At 36.8% G+C, this 26,740-nt stretch overlaps 1 protein-coding gene across 4 annotated transcripts in view; it reads left to right on the top strand.

The window, feature by feature from the left end:
* Positions 1-26,740, top strand: part of FER (FER tyrosine kinase) — a 213,106-nt gene that overhangs the window by 156,018 nt on the left and 30,348 nt on the right. For all 4 annotated transcript variants that reach the window (XM_088129770.1, XM_088129773.1, XM_088129772.1 and 1 more), the window contains one exon: positions 10,713-10,836. In XM_088129770.1, coding sequence (XP_087985896.1) covers positions 10,713-10,836 — 124 coding nt within the window. The remainder of the gene's footprint in view (positions 1-10,712; positions 10,837-26,740) is intronic.

Consider the following 26,740-nt stretch of genomic DNA (forward strand, 5'->3'; position numbering starts at 1 on the left):
CCTGGAAGGGTGAGAATGCCAGCTGGTATCTTTAGCTCTTTACTTATCTCTAAGTAGAAAGTAGGCCAGTTAGAAATAACCATGTCTTTATAGATGTTAGACCAACATTATGGTTTACATACCTATACAGTATTACAAGACTTATGCTGCAATATACAGTGGGGGGGGGGGTTCAGTTGCAATGCCTTTTGAAATTCCAGCAGCTATAGACAAAAGGATGGTTTGATTTTTGCTTTGCTCATTGTATGTAATAATTATAGTGGTAAAGCTAGAGTATTTAATTTAAAAGTCCCTTGTGCAAGGAGAAAAACATTTCAGCTTATACAACATATCTCTGATTTTAGCTCATCCCCTTCCCTCTGCATGTGCGGACACATTCAAACAACATGCATAAAGTGTTTCAGACAGAGCTTTAACCCCTCAGCAAGAAATTTTCATGGACCTGCAATGGGATAGAGAGCCTTGTTCCATGAATAGAATTACTTTAATAGAAATTGGAGCTAAGCCATTAAATTCAGATTCTGATAGAGGTTGTTTGTTTCTTCTATCAAGTTAGTTTCATTTCAAAAACAATATAGATTGTTACTCCACATAGTCTATTTCAGATTCATACTGCTTGCTGTTATACTGTAGATGGTGTTTTCACCACATATATTCTCAATAAATGTAACATGATGATAGTATTAAAACTTGTTTTTTTTCCAGAGGGTAGTAAAGAAATTGCCCAGCTAGAGATATGGAATGAATGTGCTCTACTGAAATCCTCTTAGCTTAGCTTTGATGTATTAATGTGCCCTATTCCTTATGAAGATGGATTGCAAGAACGTTTGCTACATATGATATAAATGCATGAGTTTACTAGTAGAATAATCCCTTTGTATTAAAGGATGGGCAATTAGGTGTTAATTCATGTCACAGTGATGAGCATAATCAGAGTCTAATAGCAGTTGGTATCACGTCTTGTACTCAGCACTTTCATGATATAAATTACCGTTTTCCTTCCCTAAATGCTTCCAGTTTGTGATGGAATAGAGCGAGTAATATTTTACATGTGGCAACATAAATCTTCATAAAACATCCTTTAAAAGGCAGATACATCAATTAAAAATTATAGAAGGGGCACTGATGAGCATCTTCAAACACTGTTCTCTTTAGGCTGCCTTTTCTCCAAGCTGTAAAGAATGGATGATAGCTAAATATCATATAAATCCTATTTTTCTAGGTTATTTATGCCATAAACAAAAGATGTGAAATGTGATCCAATAAAGCAAAACATGATGAAATATTCCTGTTTCACTGATTTCTTATATGCTGCCTGGAACTCAGTTCTTTCTCTCCTGGATCTGATTCTTTTTTGTTCTTTTGTTTTTCTAATAAAACCATTCAAGAGGTGGGGCTGATAGTTTTTAGTTCTGTACAGTTTCCATTTTGTACAGATTCTCCACTTTCTCCTGAATTTGAACACCTGCAGCTGGTCTTCCTACAACAGTTAGAAAGCTGATATGCTGACCAACTTACCCTAACCTGATGCTATCATGCCTGGATCGAGTCCTGGCCAGTTGGACTGAAAACAACAGATCAATAACTCAATTCATCTTTTTTAATTTGTAGTGAGAGGAATTGGAGGGCAATTTGAGAGTGCAGGTTGAGTGCCAGTGGTCCACCATATTGCTGCTAGGAGGTGTGTGAAATGGTTCAACACCGAAATGTTTTGAATTTTTCAAGCTGAAAACAAAACATTTGTATTCTGGGAGCAAACTGGCTACTTCAGGTAGAATTGTTTAGTATGTTCTGATTGTTCCTAACACTGGAAGTGGGTTGTTGTTTTGTGAGTTGTGATTGGGTTGCTTTTATTCAATTTTTTTTCAAGCCTAGTCAGTATAGTAGAGGCACTGCTCATGTTCCTGCTGCTTTTGACTTAGGCTAGATGGGATGATACAGGGGTGGATTGCTGAAGGGTTGCTCACCCTTTCTTTATGCTGTTATGCAGTGTGCCTCTCCTAATTCTTTAAGATATCAAAAAGAGACCCTGGTGGGTGCTGTGAAAACCGGTTTAAGGGAATTTCACAGGAAATCAGTGCAACACAGCCCTGTGACTTCAACTTCTTTAGGAATTATGAAATGAAACTTTCTTTTGCTAGAGACTCACATAATAGAATCTTTTGGTCAGTATGCTCTTCCAAAGCCCATTTAGTCAGCATTTATGATTATTTTTAAAACTTATCTTAGAAATAACATGAGTAATAGAGATTTTAATGGTATGTTTGTGAGAAATCTTATTTTAGCAGAGTTTTGTTATTTGACAACTTGAATTATAAATAATGGTATATAAACATTCAGTTATGCTAAATAAATATCTACAACTGTTTCTTTGCAAGGAAAGCATTTCTCCTACAGGAAAAACATGCTAATTATTTTGATTTCCCTGATTATTTTTGATTCTCATCCCCAATCTTTATTTCCTTGAGATTTAGCCTATTGGACTTGGCACTGTTTTAATCAAAGCACTTAACTTCACTTTAAATCATTATATTTAATTATTCCAGCCAGTTGGCACCTTTTAGAAATGTTCTATGCTTCTATGTTCTATGGATTTTGAGTTCTATTTCTACTCTTTGTAGTTAATGTCTGTTGTGTCTTAAAAAGTGACATTATTTAAAAGTAAACTCTGTGAAAACATTTTCTGTTGACTAGTCACTATTCATTAGGAACTAAAAAACAATGTTAATAGTTTTCTCTAAAAATATTACACAATTGAATATATAATTTGCATGTCATTATTTTATTTTTTGTTCGCTCAAATATGCTAGCACTTTGTTAAACAAATACAAAGTTAACCTCTGGTAAACTTACTTGCTTCCATCCAGAACATACCACCAAATCTATTGTCTATAGCCAGGCTCTATGTTGCAATCACATTTGTTCTGACCCACTAGACAGAGATGCTCAGCTGCCTGGAATCAAACCAGGCATTCAGGAAACTGAACTATCCACTCAGCAATCAATACACAAATCCATAGAGCCAGATAAATTCCCAGGGAGGGCCTATTAAAAGGTAGAGCACAAAGCCAGAATACCTCTGGCTGTCACCTTCAGCTCACAGTTCAAATGCATTATTAAAAAGCTACAACCCGGACAGTGTACTTTGCATGCACACACACACACACACACACCCTCACCCTCCATTTAGCGCCATCACAGGGCCCAACAACTTCACATGTGAAACTAGAGACACCTTCACATTCCCTTTCTCTAATGTGATATAAGCCATCATCTGTTAACAAGGCCCCTTTGAAATTCTATGTAGGACAGAAAGGCCAGATGTTGCACAGAAGAATTAATGGGCACAAATTTAGCACTAGCATTTAAATCAAGGACAAAGTAAAGCAGATCATTTTAACCTTTTAGGACATTTCATTACAGATCTCAAAAGGCTGTGAACACAATTGAGCATGAGACAACTGAACTTACATACATCAATAGATTTCTGGCTCTTTCAGAAGGTTTGAACAAATAAATGGATTTGTAACATATTACAATTGTTAATTGACAAGGCACTTGTAATCTCTCCTCCTTGAACCTTCATTTGTATAGCCACCCTGTCTTCCCCTCCCTTCTTTTCCCACTGCTTCATCTCTGTGTATTTAAATCCTGTATCAGTTAACCACTCCACACATCTCATGAAGTGAGCTGCAGCTCATGAAAGCTTATGTCTTACAATAAAAATTGTTAGTTTTAAAAGATGCTATCAGACTCTTTCTGATTTTTGGCTAACATGCCTCTCCTCCTACAATCTCTGAAAAACAATCTCTAGAAATGGAATAAGCAATCTCATAAAGATCCTTTTCAAAATCAATTGGTGGCAGTCATTAATTTTAATGGTCTTTGGTTCAAATTTGTTTGTTCTATCCTTATTTATTCTTAGCATGATTACAAGCACTGAAGCAACACCTACTGCTATGTTTGTGTGCAGTTCTGCTTTGAGTAAAGATTATTCATTTTATAACCAGACTCTGTTACTGCTTGCATGCAACAATTTATTGTCTTAAGCTTTTGAATCCTCCCAGTATTATTCTGTCTTTGATGAATTGTGCTTGCTGATGTTTTAGTTCCCCCAAATTCTGGCCATTCTCCCTTTTTAGGTTTTGTCAGACTTAAAAGTGGGCATTGTAATTAATAGATTCTGTACTCTTTAAATCCATTCCTCTTTAGGAATTCTGGCAAGCTTTCATTGAAGATGCTTTATGTTATATAAGAAACAACAGCACAACCCTTATTTTATATTGTGTCTTGTTAAAACTTACTCTACCTCTTTCAAGAGCTTATTAAGGATATGGATAACAATCTTGTTTTGTATATTTTACTACTTTCAAAAATTCAGAAAGAGAGAGAAGATATGGATGATAATCATTTAAAGTACAAACATCAAAATATTATAAATTCAGGGATAAATATACAGATAGAGTGTATAATTAGAACTTTACTTTTAAAAAAATTCAAAATCAAAAGCCAATAGAAGCCATCTCTGTGTCCTGGCTGTTTTGTTTGGTTATATGAGGCTAGATACTGTTTTCTGTACCTTGTTCCTTAGTGCTTGAGGAAAGGGCTGTTCCCAGTGTTGTTCTCTTTCCTTTTCATCACAACTGATGTGACTTCTTAATTCTAATAACTCTCACATTATCAGTTCTGTTTGAAATGTAATAACTTAGCTAGCACACTTTGTGGATAGATAAAGCATCTTCAAGTTATATGGTTTAAAGAGAGGATTAAAAAATACTTTGAATAAAACAAGTGCAAACCATAACATGAAATCATAGAATTGTAGAATGGGGAAAATCATTTAGGCACTGAGTCCAGCTCCTAGCTTAGTACAGGAATTTATGCTGAAGTATCTCAGATATGAGGCAATCTAACCAACCTGAAGCATGGGGAATATAGCATGGGAATCCCTTCCCTGGCATGGACAGACATAAGAGCCCTGGCCCAACAGTCAGATGCATTTATGTTGTCTGTGGAGGATGTTACCACACGCCTGTGCTAGAGCGCCAGGTTAGGGGGAGGCAAAAGGAGAACCCATACCATTCCTTTCCTTCCAGCTTCCAGTGTGTTTTCCATCTAGGTTTGTGTGCCAACCCAGTGAATCAGCAGCTAGCCTCTGCTTGAAGACATTCAATGAAGAGTCCTCCATCTCTTTGGATTTGGTTCCACTTTGGGTTTGGTTCCACTGTTAAACTGTTTATGCTATTAGGATTTTTTCCCTAACAGTCAAAATTCATTATTCCAAGCCATGCCTTCTGGAATGACAGGGAAAGTTGTTGAATGATAGGGAAGGTTGTTGAAAAGATGGTTGGCTTGCAGTTCCAGAAGGCCCTGGAGGAAGTGGATTATCTGGACTATTTTCAGTCAGGATATTAGGCCTGTTTATAATACTGAGACAGCATTGATCGTGCTTGTGGGTGACCTCTGGAGGACTCAGGATGGGGATAGTGCATCCATCTGGACTCTCCTTGATCTCTCAGTGGCCTTTGATACCATCAGTCATGATATCCTTCTGGTCCAGTTTAGGGGATTGGGAGTGGGAGGCACTGCATTATAGTGCTTCTCCTCCTTTCTTTGAAGCTAGCTCCAGTTCAAGCCCAAGGGCCCTGCTTTGAGGGGTACCTCAGGGCTCTGCTCTTTTACCACTTCTATTTAACATCCACATTAAGCCTCTGGGTGAGATCATCTGTCAGCATTTGGTGTGGAATCATTAGTATGCTGATGATAGCCAGTTGTACACGCTGGGCCAATCAAGCAATGCTACTGAGGTCCTTTCCCAGTACTTGGAGACTGTGAGGGTCTGGATGGGACGAACCAACTCCAGCTGAACCCTGGCAAGACTGAGTAGCTGTGAGTTTTAAGGCCCCCGGCTCCATAGATTTTCCACCTTTAATTTGGCCTGGGGATGCACTTCCCCAGTCAGAGTCAGCATAGAATTTGGGCGCCCTCCTGGACTCAGCTCCTGCTCAAAGAGCAGATGGCAGCTATGCCTAGGGAGGGGGTCTTTGCACAGGTTCACCATGTGCACCAACTGAGCCGATTTCTGGACCAGGAGGCCTTGCTCACAGTGATTCATGCCTTAGTCACCTCCCATGTGGATTACTGTATGCGACTGACCTTGAGGAGCGTTCAGAAGCTATCCTAGAATGCAGTAGCATGGGCAGTTTTTGGCATTTCTTGCTGCGCTCATATAACACTGCTGCTTGGTGAGCTGTACTGGCTCCTAGGTGCAATTAAAGGTGCTGGTTGCCACCTATAAAGCCCTACATGGCATAGGGGCAGGTTACTTGCAGGACCACCTCTCTTCCATTGTTTTGGCTTGTCCCAGCAGATCTAGCAGAGAGGGCATGCTCCAGTTTCCTTCTATTAAACAATGTCATCTTGTGGGACCTAGGAGTCATGCCTTCTCTATGGCAGTGCCTGCCTTGTGGAATACCATCCCCCCAAAGATCCGGATGGTTCCAAACTTGTTAGCCTTTTGTAAGGCTCTGAATACCTGGCTGTCTCCCCATGCGGTTAGGCAAACTCTGCTGTTAATGTGGCTTTATGATTACCTCAAGCATCATGGGTTATTGTTTGTAATAGTTGGTTTTAACCTTTGTATATCATTCAGTCACTGTTGTGAGATGGGTAGCCATACTACATGGGATTTAGTTTCTAGTCCTGAGATCGTTCTTGTTGCTCATTTCTAAATCTATTCCAGTTTCTTACAATCCTCCTTCAAATGTAGTGCCCAGAACTGAACGCAGTACTTGAGGTGTGGTCTGACCAAAGCAAAATAGAATAGAAGGATTACTTTATATGATTTTGAAATTATACTTCTGTTGAAACAGCCTAAAAATTGCATTTGCTTTTTTTATAGCTACATCACACTTCTGGCTTATATTCAGTTTCTAACCAATTTAATATTCCAATTTTTTTTTCACAAGTACCATTTCCAAACAAGATATTCTCCATCCATTAAGACCTGTGTCTTTGATTTTTGTGTCCTTAAGTGAAGTCTTTTTGTGTTCTTAATTGAAGAACGTTGTATTAATCACTGCTAAATTTCATCTTTTATTTTCAGTCCATTTCTCTAATCTATCAAGATTATTGTGAATTTTATTTCTGTCTGCTAGTGTATTAGGTATCCCACCATTTTTAGCATCATTTGAAAGCATTCACTCTACTTCTTCATCCAAGACACTAATTAAAATATTAAGGAAAGAACTCAGAGCTGATACTTGTGGCACCTCACTTGATACCTCTCTCCATTGAATAGCCCTCTCTGGATATGATTTTTAAACCAGTAATATATCTAATTAATAGCCACAAGATCCAAGCCACTGTGCTTTGCACTTCATTTGATATATCACTATTGGTATACTATTTTTAAGATGGCCACATATGCATCCCTAGCAAGAAGAAAGTGCCTTACTGGGTGACAAAATATGTGTACCGTTTGTTTTTGCTAAAGTAATGTAAAGATTGAAAACAGAACATTTAGTCATAATAAGGTAGATTGTGGAGAGTAGACTGAAAAGTAGACTGACTAATCAGTCTACTGTCCGATTATTATTTTCTGGGTTGTCCTCTTTCATTAAATTCTTTATATTTACTTGAATTTACAGAATATGGGCTTTTACAAAATAGACCCATTGCTATTTTAGCAACTACTGTTTTGGAGGTTAGATAAGGGAAGATTTTGTGGGTGACAGCTACTGTTGGAATTAAACTAAGCAATTCTTTCTGTTTATACAAGTGCATTTGTCCTGTTGACATATTTGGAACTTATGGCTTCCTCTCTCAAGAAATTGAATCTTTTACATACTGGGTTAGATAAGTATCTTATGGATGAAAAGCTCTTTCCATCATTTTTGTTTATTTAACCAGTGAAGCTTTTCTTTTGGCTGAATAGGAGAATATCTTTTCCTGATTATATCCATCCATATTTCTCACTTTACCAAGTATCTCCACAATAGAAGGTGGCATTGGGAGCTGTAGAGGGAGCGGAATATCAGAGAAACCCCGCTATTGCTAGAATGTCTCATCACTCAGACATGAGGAGGGTGTAGCACTGTTTAATAGAAAAAGATCTTCCAAATTGTTCTGCCAAATTGGTAACCATTTTAACATTTTAAATAGAACTTGGACTTGCATATTTGGGGAAGTTTTCAACAGGACTGAAGCAAAAGCTTGAGAAGAATGCCTCAGTTTATTATTATCAAAGAACAAATACCATGTGGTTAGAAGGTAGTGGCATAGGATCCCTTATGCCTAACTTCATTATGTTAAGCTGATTTAGTTTGCTGTTTTAACTATTGTAAATCACCTTGAGTAATATAAGTGTATTAGCAAGGTACTAAATCTGTGTATAAATAAATTCATCTAATCCCATGTATAACTTATTTTTAGGGTCTTGCCTGTAACCATGTTTATGGCTATTGGAGCTTGTAATGTTTTATATAAATGCAGTCTACAACTATAACATTTACTTTCACATCCATTTTCTACAGAAGCACATAATTACACACTTGAGGCTGTATAAAAGCATTTTGGACATTTTTTTTTAATTTTTTAAGTGACTAATGATGGGTTGAATATTATTTACTACTCTCCAGGGTTTTCAATCTGGTTCATAAATGTGATAGCACTATTACTGAAGTAATAAATTAGAACCATGTAATATTTGGTAGACAATATAGGTGAGAAAACAACCAAAGAGTTTAGTAGGGCAGTTTGTTTTCTTGATAGCTTTAATTAGAGAGCATGCAATTAAGTCATCACCTCTTGAGTCTTTTTATATATGGAAGCCTGGTTCTTTGGAACACTTGGTAAAAATTTCAGGAATTGGTAATTACACTAATCACTCTCACAGTCATGCCAGTTTTATATGAAGGCAGTTTTTTTTAAATATATAAAGTCTGCTGTTAATAAGCATATCCATTAATAATTTCATATAATAAATACATTAATAAATAAATAAATAATCACATTTCTGCAGATTGCAATGTTTTGTGTTAAAATAAGCAAGCCAGTGTATGAAAAAAATTACCTGATATAGATTCAGTGGAATTAATGTAGCTTAGAATAGAATAATAGCTATGCTGGTTTTCTGATTCCTACTAATATATGTATATTTATTTGTACGTGCTACAGAAAAAGGCAGGGGAAGCACTCTTTTTCTCTTCAGGGAATGCATTCATAATTTAATTTTGGAGTCTTTGGATGCTACAGAGAACATGGAGAAACCACATATAGGCTACATTTCACCCACCCCAGCTGTGATCTGTCCTTGGGCCAAGCTGTTTAAGACCTTGAATTCTAGGCATACATTAATAGATTGATTCATTAAAGTAAAACCCTGATAATTATGTTTGATAATTCTCATATCAGTGTTTTTCCTCTGATCTTAATGAGCTTTCAGGGAATGCAATAGGATAAAAATGCAAATAAATGCCCAGACTATCATTTAAATTGTTATTTTAGACACACGCATTTAGACACCCAGGGAGATTGTGCTCTATACAGTGTCACGATACAATGTCACAAACTCAGGTCTAACAGGTCTTACTCAAATTCATCTGCGCAAATGAAAACAGCTGTGCGAGGTTTTGTATCCTGATCAAATAGGAAGGATCATAGTTCGGTGGTTAGAACACATGCTTTGCATGCAAAACCTATGATGTTTCCAGGTAGATATGAAAAATATTCTTCCTCTACCCCAGTATATTTCCTCTTGCAACTTTCCTTGGAGCATGCCTTCCTGTAAGCCTTTAACTTCAACAATATAGAAACTAAAATTCTGTACATTACAACTTCATATACTCCCTCACATCATAATTTTTATGGATTGTTTTAACACAGACTCCCCAACTGTTATATGCCCTTCTTAAAAATGGAGCTGTTAGCATTACATCATGCAAATAGCACACATCTTTTTCAATAATAAATTAAAATAATGATCCAGCAGAGCATTTTCTCCCATATGTACCTATATATCAGCTAAGAGGTGGTCAGGATGCCCTGCACTGTCACATATTCTAAGTTTGGCATTTGGTGAGCTGAAAGAAACTTTTCTCATTACATTTGCCCAGCTAAGGAATTCCCTTCTTGTTCAGTTTTTGTTGGCACCAAGTCTTTTAAACTTAAGCTTCAACTTAAAACACACCTGTCAATCCAAGCTTTCAGTCAGCTAGAGCTGTGGTGTCTTTCTAACTGTTCTGATATTCTTGTCCAGTGTTTTATGTTTCTTTAAAGTTATCTAAGATATTATTGTGCTTTATAAAAGAGTTTTACTGCATTGTTGATTTTAAGCTTACTATAAACCGTTTTAAGTGAATTGTACTAATTTTGGAATTGATTTCAATGATAAAAAGCAGGATAGAATTTTTATAAATAAACAATGTGCATAGGATACACAAGACACATATTATCATCAGTTTCTGCTTTTCTGTGCAATGCACAGAGTTCATCTTGTAAGTGAGATATATCTAAGATAGTTTTAAAAACCTTAGTATTAGTGAAACTATAATCTTTGCATTTTCGTTGTTTCTTTTTCACTTAAGCTTCAAATTGGTTGAAAAGCAAAGCTGAGAGTATACTGCTTCCTGTTCAGTCAAGCATCACTAATGAGAGATAAATGGGAATATCATCCCTGTCATGTCTCATTGCCAATCTGTCTCTTTCTCTAGGAGGTGATTTCCTTTCCTTTTTAAGAAAGAAAAAGGATGAGCTAAAAACCAAACAGTTGGTGAAATTCTCATTAGATGTTGCTGCTGGGATGGCGTATCTTGAATCCAAAAACTGTATACACAGGTAAGAAAAGTCAAATGTTCTTGTTTCGTGAAAAATACAGAAGCAGAAATGAGCTGCAACAAAATCTCAGACTCATGTCATATAGCCAGGATTGTTTTTATTTTATTTATTCATTTGGGTTTTTTAAAATGCTGATTTGATATTATCAAAAATCTCAAACAAGTTTTTTAAAAAATAACCACATGTATTATATATTTTAAAATTAAACTGTTTTATCAACAGTGTTAAGGTAGGTGGTAATTAGTCTGAAAAATTTGGAAAATGCCTAGGCAACAGATAAATCCTTAACTGATAGCAGAAACATGCCCGCTGGGAACCCCCCACCCCAATCATAATAAGGAAATTATTCCATATTGTGAGCACCACAAAAAAGAATGTGCTTCTCCACACTACCACAGGTGAATGTCAGCAAGCCATTGCATCATCAGCAAGACAGTTTTGGAAGGATCAGGTAGAAGTAGATGATGCTTCCAATAACCAGAACCTGAGCTGTTTAAGGCCTTCTAAACCAATATGTAATAGGTAATATTTAAACATGGCTCGATAGCCCATTATCAAGCTGTACAGACCTGTCAGCACCACAGTTTCAGGGACTATGCTGAGTAACCTAGCTCTGCTTTGTGCACCAGCTAAAGCTTCCAGATTTTTCTCTATAGTTCATTACAGTAGTCCAATCTTGAGGGTATTGGTTTATGGATTACTGTGGCAAGGCATTCCCTCTATAGGACAGATCATATGTGTCATACTGTCATAAACTGACAATAATTGCTCTTAGCCACTTAGGTCACTTGAGCAACTAGTGACACAATTAAATCCACAAACACTATTAGAACAATAGTGGTTTCACTATTGGTATCAGTGTGAACAGTCCATCAGCAGCAATCTGAGGTACTCTCTGTGACCCAAAACCATTTACAGGCAAGCAAAGCCTGTTCCAGAATAAGAAGTTTCTTGTGGGCAAAATATAACTTCTGTGGGCTGCAGTTACTCCTCTGCCTGACCCTCCAGCATAGGTTAGGACTGCACCAAATACCCAGTTAGGCAAAACAAGGTTAAATCAACCACATCCTGTTCTGTCAGGTAATATGTATCAAACTGACTCATCTCTCAGAGATCATAGATAGCTTCAGTATTGCTAAGAACTAACCTAATATTGAATGATATACCATTAAACCAGTGGGCTCAACTGGTATCTGGGAAACAAATACAGCTTCAAAAGGTAGAATAGCTTCCAAATGTTCACATCTTCTTCTCTGAAGACTCATCTCCTGCTAAACATTTTTGATAGGATTAACAGTTCTTTCCTTCTCCCCATTATGCTTCTTGCCCAGACACATTCCAGCAAGAGCCCCACTCATCATCTAATCAGAGTGAAAGCCTGCAGCATCTGCATTTCCGCACATACTCAATGTCTAATTAGCACTTCACACTCATGTTTCAAAAGATTATCATTCAGTCAAGGCAATTCTATACATTCATAGCCTCAGTTACCCAGCTCCCCAATAATAACAGGTGCTACATTGACATTATGCTGCAATACAGTGCCAAAATAACAAGTTATTCACAAGAGCTCTTGATGCCAGGCTTTACTCCCACCCCAACTCTGAATTAGCTAGTAGTTGGATATCATCAACTGTCTGGTGCTCCCACCATCAGATGGTTCTCTTCACATAGTAATGCAGAGCAAAGAAGTCCTCCTTTTGTTTTTCTGTCAGTTTGGTGAAAGAGGATTTAAAAATGCTTTCTTTCTTTCTTTTAATTTTCGTAGATGGAGTGTGGTATTCTTGCACTACTTTATTATAAGGTATTCAGGGCATATATGCCGATTGTTCTGTCTTTCATTGTACAGTAATCACTCCAGTGGCTTGCAGCCTGCCTAATTTCCCATGTTTCTGTTAAATTCCAAGGGAAGATACCATGACAGAATAATAGTGATACCATCAGAATCCTGCTCTTGAGATACAATTGGAGAATTTTTCCTTAATCTGGAGAAATACAGAGAAATAACCCACCCACTTTCTCTGATGGAGAATTTTGAAAGGACATTTGGACGCAGCTCTAAGCAAACATGCTTCTCGATCCTTTGCACACATAGTTGCTCTACATGTATTGAGTAGGAAAAAACCAAGCTGTGAGCCTCTGGAGAAACAGCAAGTGGGACATGCACTTGTTCTCTGTTCCCTTTTTCTTTTGCCTGGCAATTTTCTACTTTCAGCTAACTAACATTAACTGTGTTTTGTTTAAAACAAGTCAAATTATGAAGCTACAGATGAAATTGACTAGCTTTAAACAAAAGTGTGTTAGAACTACTCACAGATTATCTGGATAACATGACAAACTCTCACATTTCTTTGTTTACACAGGGTTAGTAGGAGCCAAAGTTCACTGCAGCTCATTTTTATTTATGCAGATCAAACAAAATTGTTTTAATATGACCTGTAAGTCTGGTCTAAGGATATAACTGAGTTATAGCATACCAAGCCATGGTGTGTGTGTGTGTGTGTGTGTGTGTGTATTAGATTGCTACCATAATTTACTTCATGTCTGTCTATTCAATTAGATAAAAAATAAGGTCTACCCATGGCCTCATTTAGACTATAAATATATCACTATATCACTATTTCCTGTTGATTTAGGGCTGTCCCCTCTCCCTGAACACTTAATAAAAATACAGAGGTTTTGAGTCCAAATCTTAACTGTGGTTTATTATTCACTTCAATTCCATTTATTAAATTTGTTATGGCCACCCACTCCATAAGAAAAACCATCTTTATATTACTGTGCCTTTAACTTGGCTTGTTTTAATAAATAATGGCTAAACTACTGTTTGTCTAGATTTAGTCTTATGCTAAATTATGGTGAGTTAGAAAGTTATTTCATTCACTCATTTATGATTGTGGAGTAGAAAGAAGGGCAGCACAACCTCCAGGCTTATCTAGAATTGTTCATATAACTCCGTTTTGTGTTATATCCAAACGAGAGTGTTTATTGTTTACAGAATGAAGTACTTTATTAGAGTCTTAGTCATTCCTCAAATTTACCCTTTTCATTTTAAAAATTGATCCACCTAGTTGCCTGAAACAAATTGTCATTTGCTTTAGGCATCCAAGAAGCAAGGCATTTATAGATTTACAGTACAATTAACATATCCTTTTAACTTTTGTTAAGAACAATCTGTATACTAGGTTTCAGTATTCATAGATCATAGAACGCAAGAGTTGCAACATAAGGGTTGAACCTTGGAGATCGTCTAGTGCAACCCACTCCTTGGCGGAAGAATCTGTGATAGGTGGTTATCTGACCTCTGCTTAAACATCTCCAGCAGTGCAATATGTTATGGAAGGCAACAACTGAGAGCTGGTTCATGTAATTAAATTGTGAATGTGTGCATATAGTATTTAAAGAAATGCAGTATAATCTGGACCCAATAAGTGACCCAATAACCATTTTTATGATCGTGGTTGGAAAGAAATGCAGCTTTGACCATAGGAATGATTGCTGACTTGCCATCTATGCAAACACATTTTCTCACTCATTCACTATAAGTGCCTAAGTCATTGTGTATTAATTTATTTTAAGTAAACTGGTTTGGGACATAGTTCAGGAAGAACGTTTATAAGTTGGAAGGGATTCGGATAATGTAATTTCTTGTTAGGTATGAAAATCCTGTGGTGACAGATGGTAGTCATGTTAAGTATAATTTACATCAAGAGTAGCATTTTGAAGAATTGTACAGTTTTTCTTTCCAGCTGGAAATAAATTATTCTAAAAGGTTGGGACTCACCTATCAACAAGATACCTCTCCAAAAAAAGAACAGAATGGAACCAAATTTGGTGCGATGGCTGAAACAGACAAAAGAAAGTTTGAGTTCAAAAATAGGCTGGATCCTGCTGGGAGCTGTGAAGAAAACATATCCAGAAAAAACGTCCCCAGTGCATCCCTTTGGGAGAGGCAGGAGCTTGGGATGCTGCCAGTGGCTCCATTCTAAGTCCCCCTCGGTCCTCTCTTTGGATCATCTGACTCAGAGTAGAGCATATACAAACCCTGTAATTCCCACTGCACATATACAACAGAAACACATAAATTCAGCATGGGGACCGGGGGGGGGGGGAGCAGAAACATTCACAGATCACAGAGAAAGAACATATGCACTTTCCCTGATTAGATTCTCACATGCATGTGCAAACACAGTCAACACATATGCATCCACCATAATTGAATTCTCATATGCACACATACACAAGCAGAGCTAGCATAATGCTAAAAGAGATCGGAAATAAGTCCAAAAATCACCCAGAGTCATAACAGATTGGGGTTGCCTATACAGTTTGTAACTAAATAATGATTTACTATAGTATTTCCGATTCACTGATAATTTTGACTGAGTGTAAATGAACAGTGCAGTATTTTAGAAAGGGCAATATTTAAATAGGTTTCACAGAGTTCAATTTACCTGGATACTTTGATGACATTTGGCTGTATAAATGTAGCAGAAGAGATAATTTTTATGCTTCTGAATGTCTTTGGGTTTTTGCCATTTTCTCTAAATGTATTGTTCAAGAGATATGGAGTATATGGAAGATTCCAACATGTTCTTGTGAATTTTTTATTTGAACAATTGGTTTTCAAGCTGTCTTCTGTGCTTTGAAGCACATTAAGCAGAGAATTCATTTCACAGTGTCATCTACCAAGGCATTTATAGAGAGGAATATTATCCAATATCAGTTCATTTGTTATAGATTCAGTGTTACTTGTCACACTGATACTGCAATATTATAGGTTTTATATATTTAAAAAGAGAATTTTTAATATATTAAACAAAACCTTGAAAGGAAAAATGTTCCTTTAAATTCTCAGTAAACAAAACGTTTCAATTAATCTATGTATCTTTCAGTTCCTTCTCTTCTGCTTCTTCAACTTTCATTCTCTGCTTATCTATGTAAATATTATGAGATTGAGGGTTTTTGTTAATACATTTGTAGAAGTGCTTAGTTCCCCACCATTTGAGGCACTGAGGGAGCAGTATATCACAAGACCATTAATGGGCAACTTCTCTGGAATGACATTTTCTTTCCCCTTCTTTCTGCCTTGGAATCATTTTTTATATTACTTATGTAAACAAGCAGATTTTCAGTTATGATATCTTACATCCTACTAATAAGAATCCCTTTGGCTGAAGAAGGTCTTAATGCAGATCCATGGCTGAATGAAAGCATACTAGGTATATAACTATCTGGTATGAAAACTGTGTTATCCATTATATATTATGTAGTAATGTGAATTATTAAACCATTTTTTTAAATGTGCACCAATATAGCAATGATTTTTTTTTAATTATCAAATCTGTCAAATCCTTCAGCTAGATTCAGAAAAAGTACTCTTAAGTGCACACACACCCCCACTTGCTCCTGAACCTAACCCAGTGGTGTTGAAACGATTAAACCTACTAGAGCTAGAAGCTCTGTCCCCCTCTGAACATGCCACAACTGCAAGCATAAGTTTACCTATTTCCTGATAGGTAGGTAAAGCCAAGTCCGGTCAGGCACCATTGCATATCATTCCATATCACTTATAAGGCAGATGTTATTTGGCTCTCACAATAGAATGATGGTGAGGTGCAGGGAACAGGCACTATGAAATGGTTATACTCTGTTTATCAGGTTAATTATCTTTTAGTTTCTGCAAAGTTTATTGTTCATGATGGAGGAAAATTAATCCCAGGATGATAGGCTCGTGAGGAAAACCCCAAGTCTTCTAACCAAAGTTTAAGCATTTTCTGCAGAATGGCAAGCAATAATAATGTAGTCCAAAGCAAATCCATCACACTGAGGGCTCTGTTGGAGCAATCAGAGCATGATGTAGTGTTCTTAAATACTCTCCAGAATGTCTGAAATCTAGGAGGAATGTGGCCTGAACCATAGTGTGTTTAGAGTGTTGCAATAAGGACTTTCAACAAAAGATGCAGTGTAATTATGAGAAATACATGGTAGTTGTGATTATCTTTCATCCCTCTTGGGATCCTGTGAATCAGCATTTAACTACTTTGTTTTGTTTTGATTTTTACCCAAAAGATGTCCTTGCCAGGAAAATGCTTGACTGTTAATTAGATATGTTAATTATTAAGAAATCTTAGAAGACCAGGTAAGTTCTAAGGCCTGCCTGATTCTACAATATTTGAGCCCAAATGAATACTTTCCCAAACTAGCAATCCATGTATGCTGCTTACACTGACTATGTATTGCCATTATCCAATTTTGGTAAGTTGGAATCAGTCATTTGTTTTCCCAGCCCCAGTAGATCCCCTTCAAATCAACACCCTCAATCATAAAGTTAAATGCTTCTGTTTTGTCTCTTTCCTCTGTGGGAGTAGGGGCCTTAGTCATTTGTTTGTAGCACTATATAATCTTAAGATCATGAAACTAGAACCACTTTAGTCATCTGATGCTGCACAAAGAATAGTTAAAGTTGTATTTAAAGTTTGCAAAGCAGAAGTTTTCAGAAAAAAGGAAGACACAAAATTGCTTAGACATAATTTATATTATAGTAGTGTGTTTTAAAATATTATGTCTTTTATAAATAGATTAAGTATTCATTTTGCATTTATAGCAAGATTCTTGATTGTTGGTTGATGCCATACTTCAAAATAATTGGTACTGATGCAGTATGATTACTTATACACAAAATAATTGTGTTACATTTTTGCCTTTGAGAGGATACTTTCTCAGAATAACAACGCACAGTTCAAGTAAAGGTTAACACTTGCCTAAGTGTATTATTTTCTTCCTATTAAAAGTGTTTATAAGAAAGAGACTAAAGTAGATCAAAATAATAAGAGATATTTTCTCTCTATAATCATGGTTAAAGGTCAGAGAACAGGAGATGGATAGATTCTCTAGGTGTGATAAAAAAAATTCAGTTACTTTGCATTATTATAAATGTTATAAATGTCACAACTCCTGAAAGAGAATCTTTCATAAGACATTTTCTCTAGACTCTTCAATTTCATAAATCTGTTGTTTTATTTTTTTTGTAATAGCCTAATTTAACACTATAAATTGCTTCTCATAGAAGATACATATCATTCATTCCAGCTACAGTGTTAACAATATTTTTCTTTCAAGATTTGTCTCATAGTGAGGCACTACAGATTTTGATACTTCATTTTCCTGTTGTATTCCAACTACCTACAAAATGGTTATTAACCAGTTTTTCTTAATGTGTCACCAATACAGTCCTAAACTTTTTCAGAACTAAACTTGCTTTTCCATTTTGAAAGTGGACATCTAATTCTGAGATAATCTTAGTTACCATAAGTTTACCAGATTTTATCATGAAATACTAGACAATACCTTAAGCCTTAATACTAGACAGTACCTTAAGCCTTGAGTGCCACAAATTTCCACCAGTGCTTTAGGCCTTACTAAAGACATAATTCTCTTTTTTCCAATAGATTGTCCAAACAGTTAAAACATCATAGGTATAGACTAAAGAATATGAGAATTAAAGAATACAGACGTGTGTATCAGCTAGAATTAGAATGTTTAAGACTGTATTTTTATTGCCACTGTGCAGGATGTTAACAGTGTTAATCTAGCACTTTGGGGAGAATTATGTCAGGAAGAAGCCAACAAATGTCTAACATAGCCCCTCTATGTCACCCATCTGTCTGCTTCCCAAAGAACGAGGTGGCTGGGGTGTTCTGCACTTTAAAGCCTCGTAGGGAAACTCTGTCTTGAGGCAAAGAACTATTCCTCTTTAACATTTGTAAAATCTGCGAAGCCATACATGGAAATTCATGACAGTGGTGTGTCATAGCATGCCACATTTGTAGAACAGCAATATCTACTCACATTTGTGACATCAAACAAGTACAGGCAGCAGAAATTCCTTCATAGGCTTGCAAATCAGAACGAATCCAAGTATGCAAGCAATGCTTCTACTTCAAGCCTCCAACCTGTACACGTGACAAATGTAAAGGGAAGCTGCCGACAGCAGCACAGCACTTCTAGCTGCTTCGCTGCCCCCTCTGCCCTGATTCCCCTGAATGACAGACCTAAAAATAACAATGCCCCTGCAAAATAAATCTAAATGCAACAATCTGTACATAAGTCTGTCTTAACACAGTCTTCAGCTGATGCCATGTGGGATACTGTCAGAGCAGGTTTCTTTTTCCAGACTCTGAGATTGGTGCTGCAGCCAGGAGATCTTGCCCCTGTGCTAAGAGAATGACTGTCTCAGCTGGTCAGCAGGATGTTTGAGGATGGGATCATGAGTCTCAGAATCTATTAGAGGTAAAGTTTCCCTCTTCCATATTTGGAACACTTTCAAAATACAGGAATCCTGCTAGCTTGTTCCTCCCCTCATCTTAGCTTTTGGAAGCTATAAAATCATTATAAAATATAATACTCTCTATATTTTGTTTTTCTGCTTTATACTGAACCTTAATATAAAAGTATATTTTTGATATAAAAATCAAACCAAACTCCATTCTTATATTTGTAAGCTATGTTGTATGTGTATTTCCTTTTTGAGGGAGGAATTTGTAACTTCTCAGCGGTACTTGAATTATTTTAAATTTGAATGAACAATGCATTCAAAAATGTATTACAGAGAATTCATCCAAGTTTAATGAGGAAGTTAATTACAATTAGTGGATATTTCCCGTTCAACTTTTATATTGGATGCTAACAAAATCAATATTCAACCATTGTTCAGAAACTGTCTTCAGTTAGTACTTAGATTAACGAACATAGATGCATCCCCCAAATCTCAGCTTTTAAGTTAATTATATAGGCAAATTCATTTGTTGATTTATTCAAATTTCCTTATAATTTTTGTCCTCCATAGAGCAACATATCATATCTGAAACTTTCCAGTTTGGTCCTCCTGATGACACAGAATGTTGGAAATTAGTTATGTAGATTAAATGTTTTCTAGATGTAGTGTCTTCAGTCAGGACATACTATACTACAGTAAACTGGATTACACTTACACTACAAAGGAGAAAATGTTGAAACAGTATAATTGCACTGGGGCTGCATGTGGGATATTCTAGCTTTACTACAGATTTTTGGACCATTCTTTTGCATAAGATAAACGTAGGACTTGTATAGTGTTGCAGTGTGGAGTGCCCTTGTTCAGAATTCAGCCAATTAGTTGCTATGTTCTGTAATACTCTGTTCCTTTTCTCCATCATGCCCCCCCCCCCAACAGTATTTGTTCCATAGTAATGGAGGGCATTTCAGTTACATAATGATCTGGAAACAAAGAACAGAATGTATTGTGTGTGTGCACAAATGTGTGCTTCTTCCTAGTATTTGTGTGTTGCATATTTCATTCTTTGTAAACCAGCAGATTCCACTAGCTAGAGTAAACCCATGCAAGATCTAAAAAACATAATACTGTTGGTTCACTCATGATGTTCTTCCTGTACACTTCTATACAGGGAAGTCCTTACTGATACTAAATTATGTTTTCTTTTCTACCCTCGATTCTTCCTTTATTATTTATGGCAGGACATCTGCCAGGGATTGGCTTTGTCAGGCAGGTTTATTCACCCTTAAAGGGATGTTATAAGTCTGGTTATCTGTCTTTTCTCAGAAAATGAGCAAGAAGAGGAACTAGTACAGTTTACATGTCTTGTCCTCTCTTTTTTCCCAGCTTTTTTCTGTTATTTTTTAAAAAATCATTGTATTTTAACAGATTCTTTAAAGCACAACTAAGAAAAAAAGAAAGGAGAACCAAAAAGGAAATAGAGATTTACAAGCTATGTAAAATTGAACAAGAATTTTCAAAATAACATTACATAAAATATTCTTAACTGTTACTGAAATCAAATCAATGATCAGTAATTAGCAAAGTAGCCAATATGATAAGAATAATTAACCAGAATAGAGAACTAATAGAAATTTCTGATGCATTTAAGAAGGAACATGTTTTCCTCTCCTTTCAGAGGGGATGCTGATTGACCTCTGTGTATGAATAGGAAATGGCTGAAGTTATAAGGAGTACAGGTATTCAGGAACTGAAATCAGTTTGTTAAAGAGTCCTTCAGAAAGTGAAATCACCATTTGTCTATGGGTTTCTATTTTGTTTTGTTTTAATTGGTAAGTTTTAATTTTATTGACATTTTTCCATATAGATATAGGTATGATTTCAGATGCAAGTGTCTATATCCATATTCAGCATTTCAGTGGGACCATCTACTTCTCCAAATAAGGGCTGAATCTTAATTTTCATTAGGAGTTTAGTTACATTTTCCATATAGGTATGTTCTACATAACTTCAATAATGTGTGTAGTCAGGCAACATAATGGAAAAGCATTACTTGTTATCTTTATAGGCTATGCAAAAAACTACAGTACTTGTCTGTCTATTTCTGTAGTGTTTACATCATGGGCAAACAGTCTGCTAATATGCTTTCTGGAACTTTTTAAATTCAAGAGAACCAGAAGACCCCCTGCTCTTAGCCTGCAGGAACTGTTATTGGCCCTTCAGAATTTCATGTAGAAATTTTTCTCAACTTTACCTGTAATACTGAGGATGGGGTCTGGTTCTTTTTGCAAGTGCTTTATTGCTGAGTGAAGTTTCACACAATAGATCAGTTTGATTCTACCTGTTCTGCAAATTTATTCTTTATAAGATGAGCAAATTGATGAGTGGCATCAATTTGAATTAATATTTTCTAGAGTAAATTGTTTTTATGGTACCTGGCTGATGATTACACATTTATCTAAGTATTTTTGGTAAATTATGACAGACTAAATAAACAGAAGTTTAGTTTGTTTCTTCTACAACAAAGGCAGATTAATAAATAATATTTATTGAATTGTAAATTGTTGTTTAGTCGTTAAGTCGTGTCCGACTCTTCGTGACCCCATGAACCATATTGCGCCAGGCCTTCCTGTCCTTCACTGCCTCCCTGAGTTTGCTCAGTTTCATGCTCATTGCTTCAGTGATGCTATCTAACCATCTCATCCTCTGCCGTCCTCTTCTCCTTTTGCCTTCAATCTTTCCCAGCATCAGGGTCTTCTCCAAAGAGATCTCTCTTCGCATTAGGTGGCCAAAATATCTGAGCTTGAGCTTCATTATCGATCCTTCCAATGAGCAATCAGGGTTGATTTCCTTTAAGATTGACTGGTTTGAACTCCTAGCAGTCCAGGGGACTCTCAAGAGTCTTCTCCAGCACCAATTGAATTGTAAATAGAGATGTTTTTGTTACTTCAGAATCCATTACTTCTAGAATTAAAGGCATCTTGAAACTGTTGAACCAAAAATGCCTCTGATTTGATATTTTGGTTGTGTATATCTCTTGTAATGACACACTTCCATTCTTCACTCAGTAATTTTCATTTCACAACACCCCTAACAATATCCGAGAATGCTTTTTTGCCAGTTTGCTAATGTGCTAAATGGTACTGAAATAAAATATATGAATTATTTGACATTGGGATTTGTTTGTCATTTACAGATATTTCTGTCCTTCAACAAATGTTTCCCATTTTGTTTATTTAGCATTTGTTAGGAAATGGCTTATAAAGACTCTGAGCAACTTAGCACTAGATGAATCTTTAACTTACTTATGTCACTGTCCTTGCATGTCTCAAGTCAAGTGTTTTTTTTACGATTAATCTAGAGTTTTTGTTAAATCACAGCTGAAAATGGTTCTAATCTTTGGTTCTCCTAAGAGATATAACACTGCCACCATAGTAGTTACTTAAAAGCTGTCTGCAGTTGTGAAGATATGAGTCTAAGATACACATTAAATAAAACATTTTTTAAAAAAAGTTATTGGGTCATTTGTAAATCTTAATAAATAATATTAATTTCTGGTTTCTCTTTATAGTCAGATTTTTATGAGAGAAAGTGTTAGATTTGATAAAGAACCTATGTTGACAATGATATTGGAAGAAAGGGAATGCTTTATAATTATTTTACATTAATATTACCAGTTTCTCTACATACTACATTTATATACTCTAGATGCATTTTTAATACAACTGGGTTGATGACGTTGTAAACTCATATCTGGTGTAACTTAAACTACACAAACTTTAATTCTAGAATTTCCATTTACTGTGTTAGATGAAAGTGAGACAGCAAAGTGTTAGGAAGGTTTTGGAGTCTTTCATTTAAATAGATACAAAAACTCTGTTATGACACTTCCAAAAGTAAAACATGTACTAAAATAATATGTATAAAGATTGGAAATAAAGTATTAGAAAAGGTCTGAAAGACAGAAAATAATTTAGTATACTACAAAGACTATTAATCAAATCTCTGAAATTACTTCCAAAATACAGTCAAATTGGTCTATTTTAAAATTATACTGTTGTGCATTAAGTTAGGGGTTCGATGTTGAAATGAAGAGAAGTAACTTTCTGATATCCTCCAGAAAAGAAAATTTACAAATATCATTTGTAGCTGTTTTTCATCTGTGAAGTAAGTCGTCGTGCTCCATAATGAGATAGGTCCCCATTAGTCTAGAAAAAACATACTTGCATTTCATTGTCACCATCTAATTCAGTTTGTAGGCTAGCAAGTTTTCACTTTCTTGCCAAAATCCACCACGGTTTAGTTTTCTTCATAACCAAACAGCAACTGAGAAGTAACCTGGGCAATGTGGCCTGAATCAAAGCCAGGGACCTCTATGGGTGCTGTTAGAAAAATATTGGGAGATTCAACAATAATCTTCCATGAAACATCCATATACTTAGAACATAAATCAAACAATACAGAGAACCAACATTTACCCATTGCATTATTTTTGCAAGATCCTAAGTTCACATAATTCTTATGCTTTTAGACACTACTCCCTCCTTCATTCTCATTCATTCGTTAACAGGCTACACAAGGCTATGGGTAAGCAGGTATTGGATAGGCTCCTGCTATAACAACCCAACTACTTATTGTCGCGCTAAATAATCAGGCTGATAGTGGGCTTCTCTCACCACTGCTGTTTGCTCTCCAGAGTCATATCAGATAGTAATCTCCTCATGAGGAGAACAAGCTTGGCAAATTGCAGTTAGAGATCTGTGTCAGCACAGGTGAATTTTAGTGTACCTAGTCCTCCTGCTGTTTCCTTTTTAGACTTCTGCATGTATAAAGCATAATCAGTACATCAGTTATTGAAATGTAGCACAGAAGAGAAAAGCAGCTTCATCCATTCAAACAAAAATGACAATAATTTGGTTGGCAACTCCAAAAGAAAACAGCCTGGTAGTCCATCTACAGACCATTTGGCAAGTCTGTCTGTTCCAAATGCCATATTTACTGTAAAAACCTACAGAATAAGCTCAGTTCTGCTTGACTTCTGCCATTATCTAATGGCTTTAACTAAGAAATAAATTGTTGAACTGTGTGATGCTTCTGACAAGGAATGGAAACTTCTGGTAGAGCCTGCAGAGCCCCCATCCCCACCCCACCCCACCCATCAATTTACTCCAAAGAATTAGGGAATCCTCCAGAGCAGATTTGCAGATGTTTAAGAGCTGCAAGAGAAAAAAGATGCCCCAAAATGGGTATATGTTTGTATAATATGAAATCTCTAAACTATGGAAAGTGTTGCATTTGAATATTCTAATTATTCTCTGTTTACAAGTGTTGAGAAATACCCAGTTTTTGTTTAACAAATTATGTAAGTAAAGTCTTAAATGAACTGTTACTATGTTTTCTTAATCTGGTTTCACTAACTCCACCTTATTGTATGTATTCCAGATCTAATTTACATATTGTAGTCAGGTTTATCTGCATTCATGTATCATTAGGCTTAATGCATCCTTTATAGCTGTGTTATTTTACAAAGAAAATTGCATTTTTTAAATAAATCAAAAATTTTCTCTTAAGTCCTTGGTTCTTAAATTCCTCAACTGTTAAAACTGGTAATTTGGACAATGTCCAATATATACATGGCTGGAAAAAGTTTCCCTTTTGGTTTTGTTTTCATTGCTCAGTTTCACACCAGGTAGATGAAACAGTGACTATGCAGCCTATGTGGCTTTTTGTCAAATCCATATGAGTGTTAGATGTAGTCTTCAGCTACCTTAACGTTTCAAATTAGATCCTAGTGGGATAGGCTGGAAGGAAGTCACTCATACACAGCATAGAATATTATTATGATTGGTCGCACAATCGGCCAGATGTTTAGACTGGATGTGGCATTTTTGTCCAACTATTGAAAGTCCATCCTAAGGACCTGGGATAGGCAGATGCTGTTTAATAATATTAAAGGGATCGTCACAGGGTCTAAGTTGTTCCAAGTAAAGCTGTCTTTTGCAATTGACTAGTGGTGATTTTGTCAATGCTGATGGTGTTACTCACACACAGCATAGAATATTATTATTGTTGGTTGCACAGTCAGCCAGATGTTTAGACTGGATTTGGCATTTTTATCTACCTATCGAGTCCTTCCCAAGGATCTGGGATAGGCAGATGTTGTTGTTTGATGGTGTTAAAGGTATCGTTGCAGGATGTAAGCTGTTCCAAGTAAAGCTGCCTTTTGCAATTTGCTGATGGTGATTTTGTCAAGGCTGATGGTATTCAAGTGGGTGTGTGCATGTGTGCGAGTGCAGGGAGGCCCAGGGAAGAAAGGTGTGGTGCGGTGTGCAGGAATGGGGAGGGGGGGGACTTACCAAAGTGACTTGCATCAGCTTCTCTATTGACTTTGCTTATGGGAAGCCAGCAGGGAAGGTTGTAAATGGCAATCACATGACCATGGACACTGCTGCAACCATCATCAGTGTGAGCTGGTTGCCAAGCACCTGAATTGTGATCACGTGACCATGGGGGCACTGCAGTGGCCGAAACTTCGAGGACCAGTCATAAGTACCACTTGTTTAGCACCATTGCAACTTTGAACTGTTGTTGAACGAGTTGTCGGTAAGCGAGGACTACCTGTAGTCATGCAGATCAGCTTGGAATTGGATTGCATCTGTCCTGGTCCTGAAGAAGTGACTGGTGTCCAGTCTTATCCAATTACCTAGGTGGAGTTTGATCCAGTTACTACTGAGGAAGTGGAAAGAGTGCTTGGAGTGTTGAGCTCTGCCACCTGTGTATTAGATCCATGTGCCTCCTGGTTAGTCTTGGCTTCCCAAGTGGTGACATGTCACTTGGATGAAGTGGTGATAAGTAGGGTGGAGGTGGTTCCTTGAAGGAAGCAGTGGTTTGCCTCTCAAGAGACCATTGCTGGACCCAACTATACTGGACCTAACCATACTGGACAACTTTTGTCAGTTTTCAACCCTCCCTTTTTAGGGAAAGTTGTTGAGAAGGTGGTAGAACTACAGCTACAGTACAAAGGGCCCTGGAGGAAGAAGATTATTTGGACCTGTGATAGTTGGGGTTCAGGCTGAGGTATTGAAATGGCATTAATCACACTTGTTGATGACCTCTGACAGGCTCAGGATGGCAGTAGTGCATCCTGGCCCTACTTACTCACTGGCCTTCAGTACCATTGATCACTGGTTGAAGGGGTTGGGAGTGAGAGGCATCGTTCTTCGGTGGTTCTCCTTTTTCCTCAGAAGCTGGTTCCACTTGGTGTTGATGGGGGAGGTCCAGTCCTAGGCCCCTATTTTTCAGGGTGCTGCAGGGCTCTACTCTCTCCCTGCTTCTATTTAACATCTACATGAAACTGCTGCATGAGTCATCTGTCAGCATGGGGTCGAGTATCATCAGTATACTGTACTAACAGTTCTAGTTATATATCTTAGTCCCAGGCCGACCAAGTAATGCTGCTGAGGTGCTTTTCCAGTGCCTGGAGACTGTGCAGGTCTGGATGGGAAGAACTAGCTTTGGCTCAACCCTGACAAGACCTAGTGGCTGTGGGTTTTAGGTCTTCCCTGGATCCGGTTACTTTCTATTGTTAACCCTGAATGGGGTTACACTCCCCAAGTCAGAATCAATGCA

The sequence above is a fragment of the Python bivittatus genome, unplaced genomic scaffold (genome assembly GCF_059951505.1).
Source record: "Python bivittatus isolate LINGU-HERP-01145 unplaced genomic scaffold, Pbiv_v1 ctg000850_np1212, whole genome shotgun sequence".
Lineage (NCBI taxonomy): Eukaryota > Metazoa > Chordata > Lepidosauria > Squamata > Pythonidae > Python > Python bivittatus.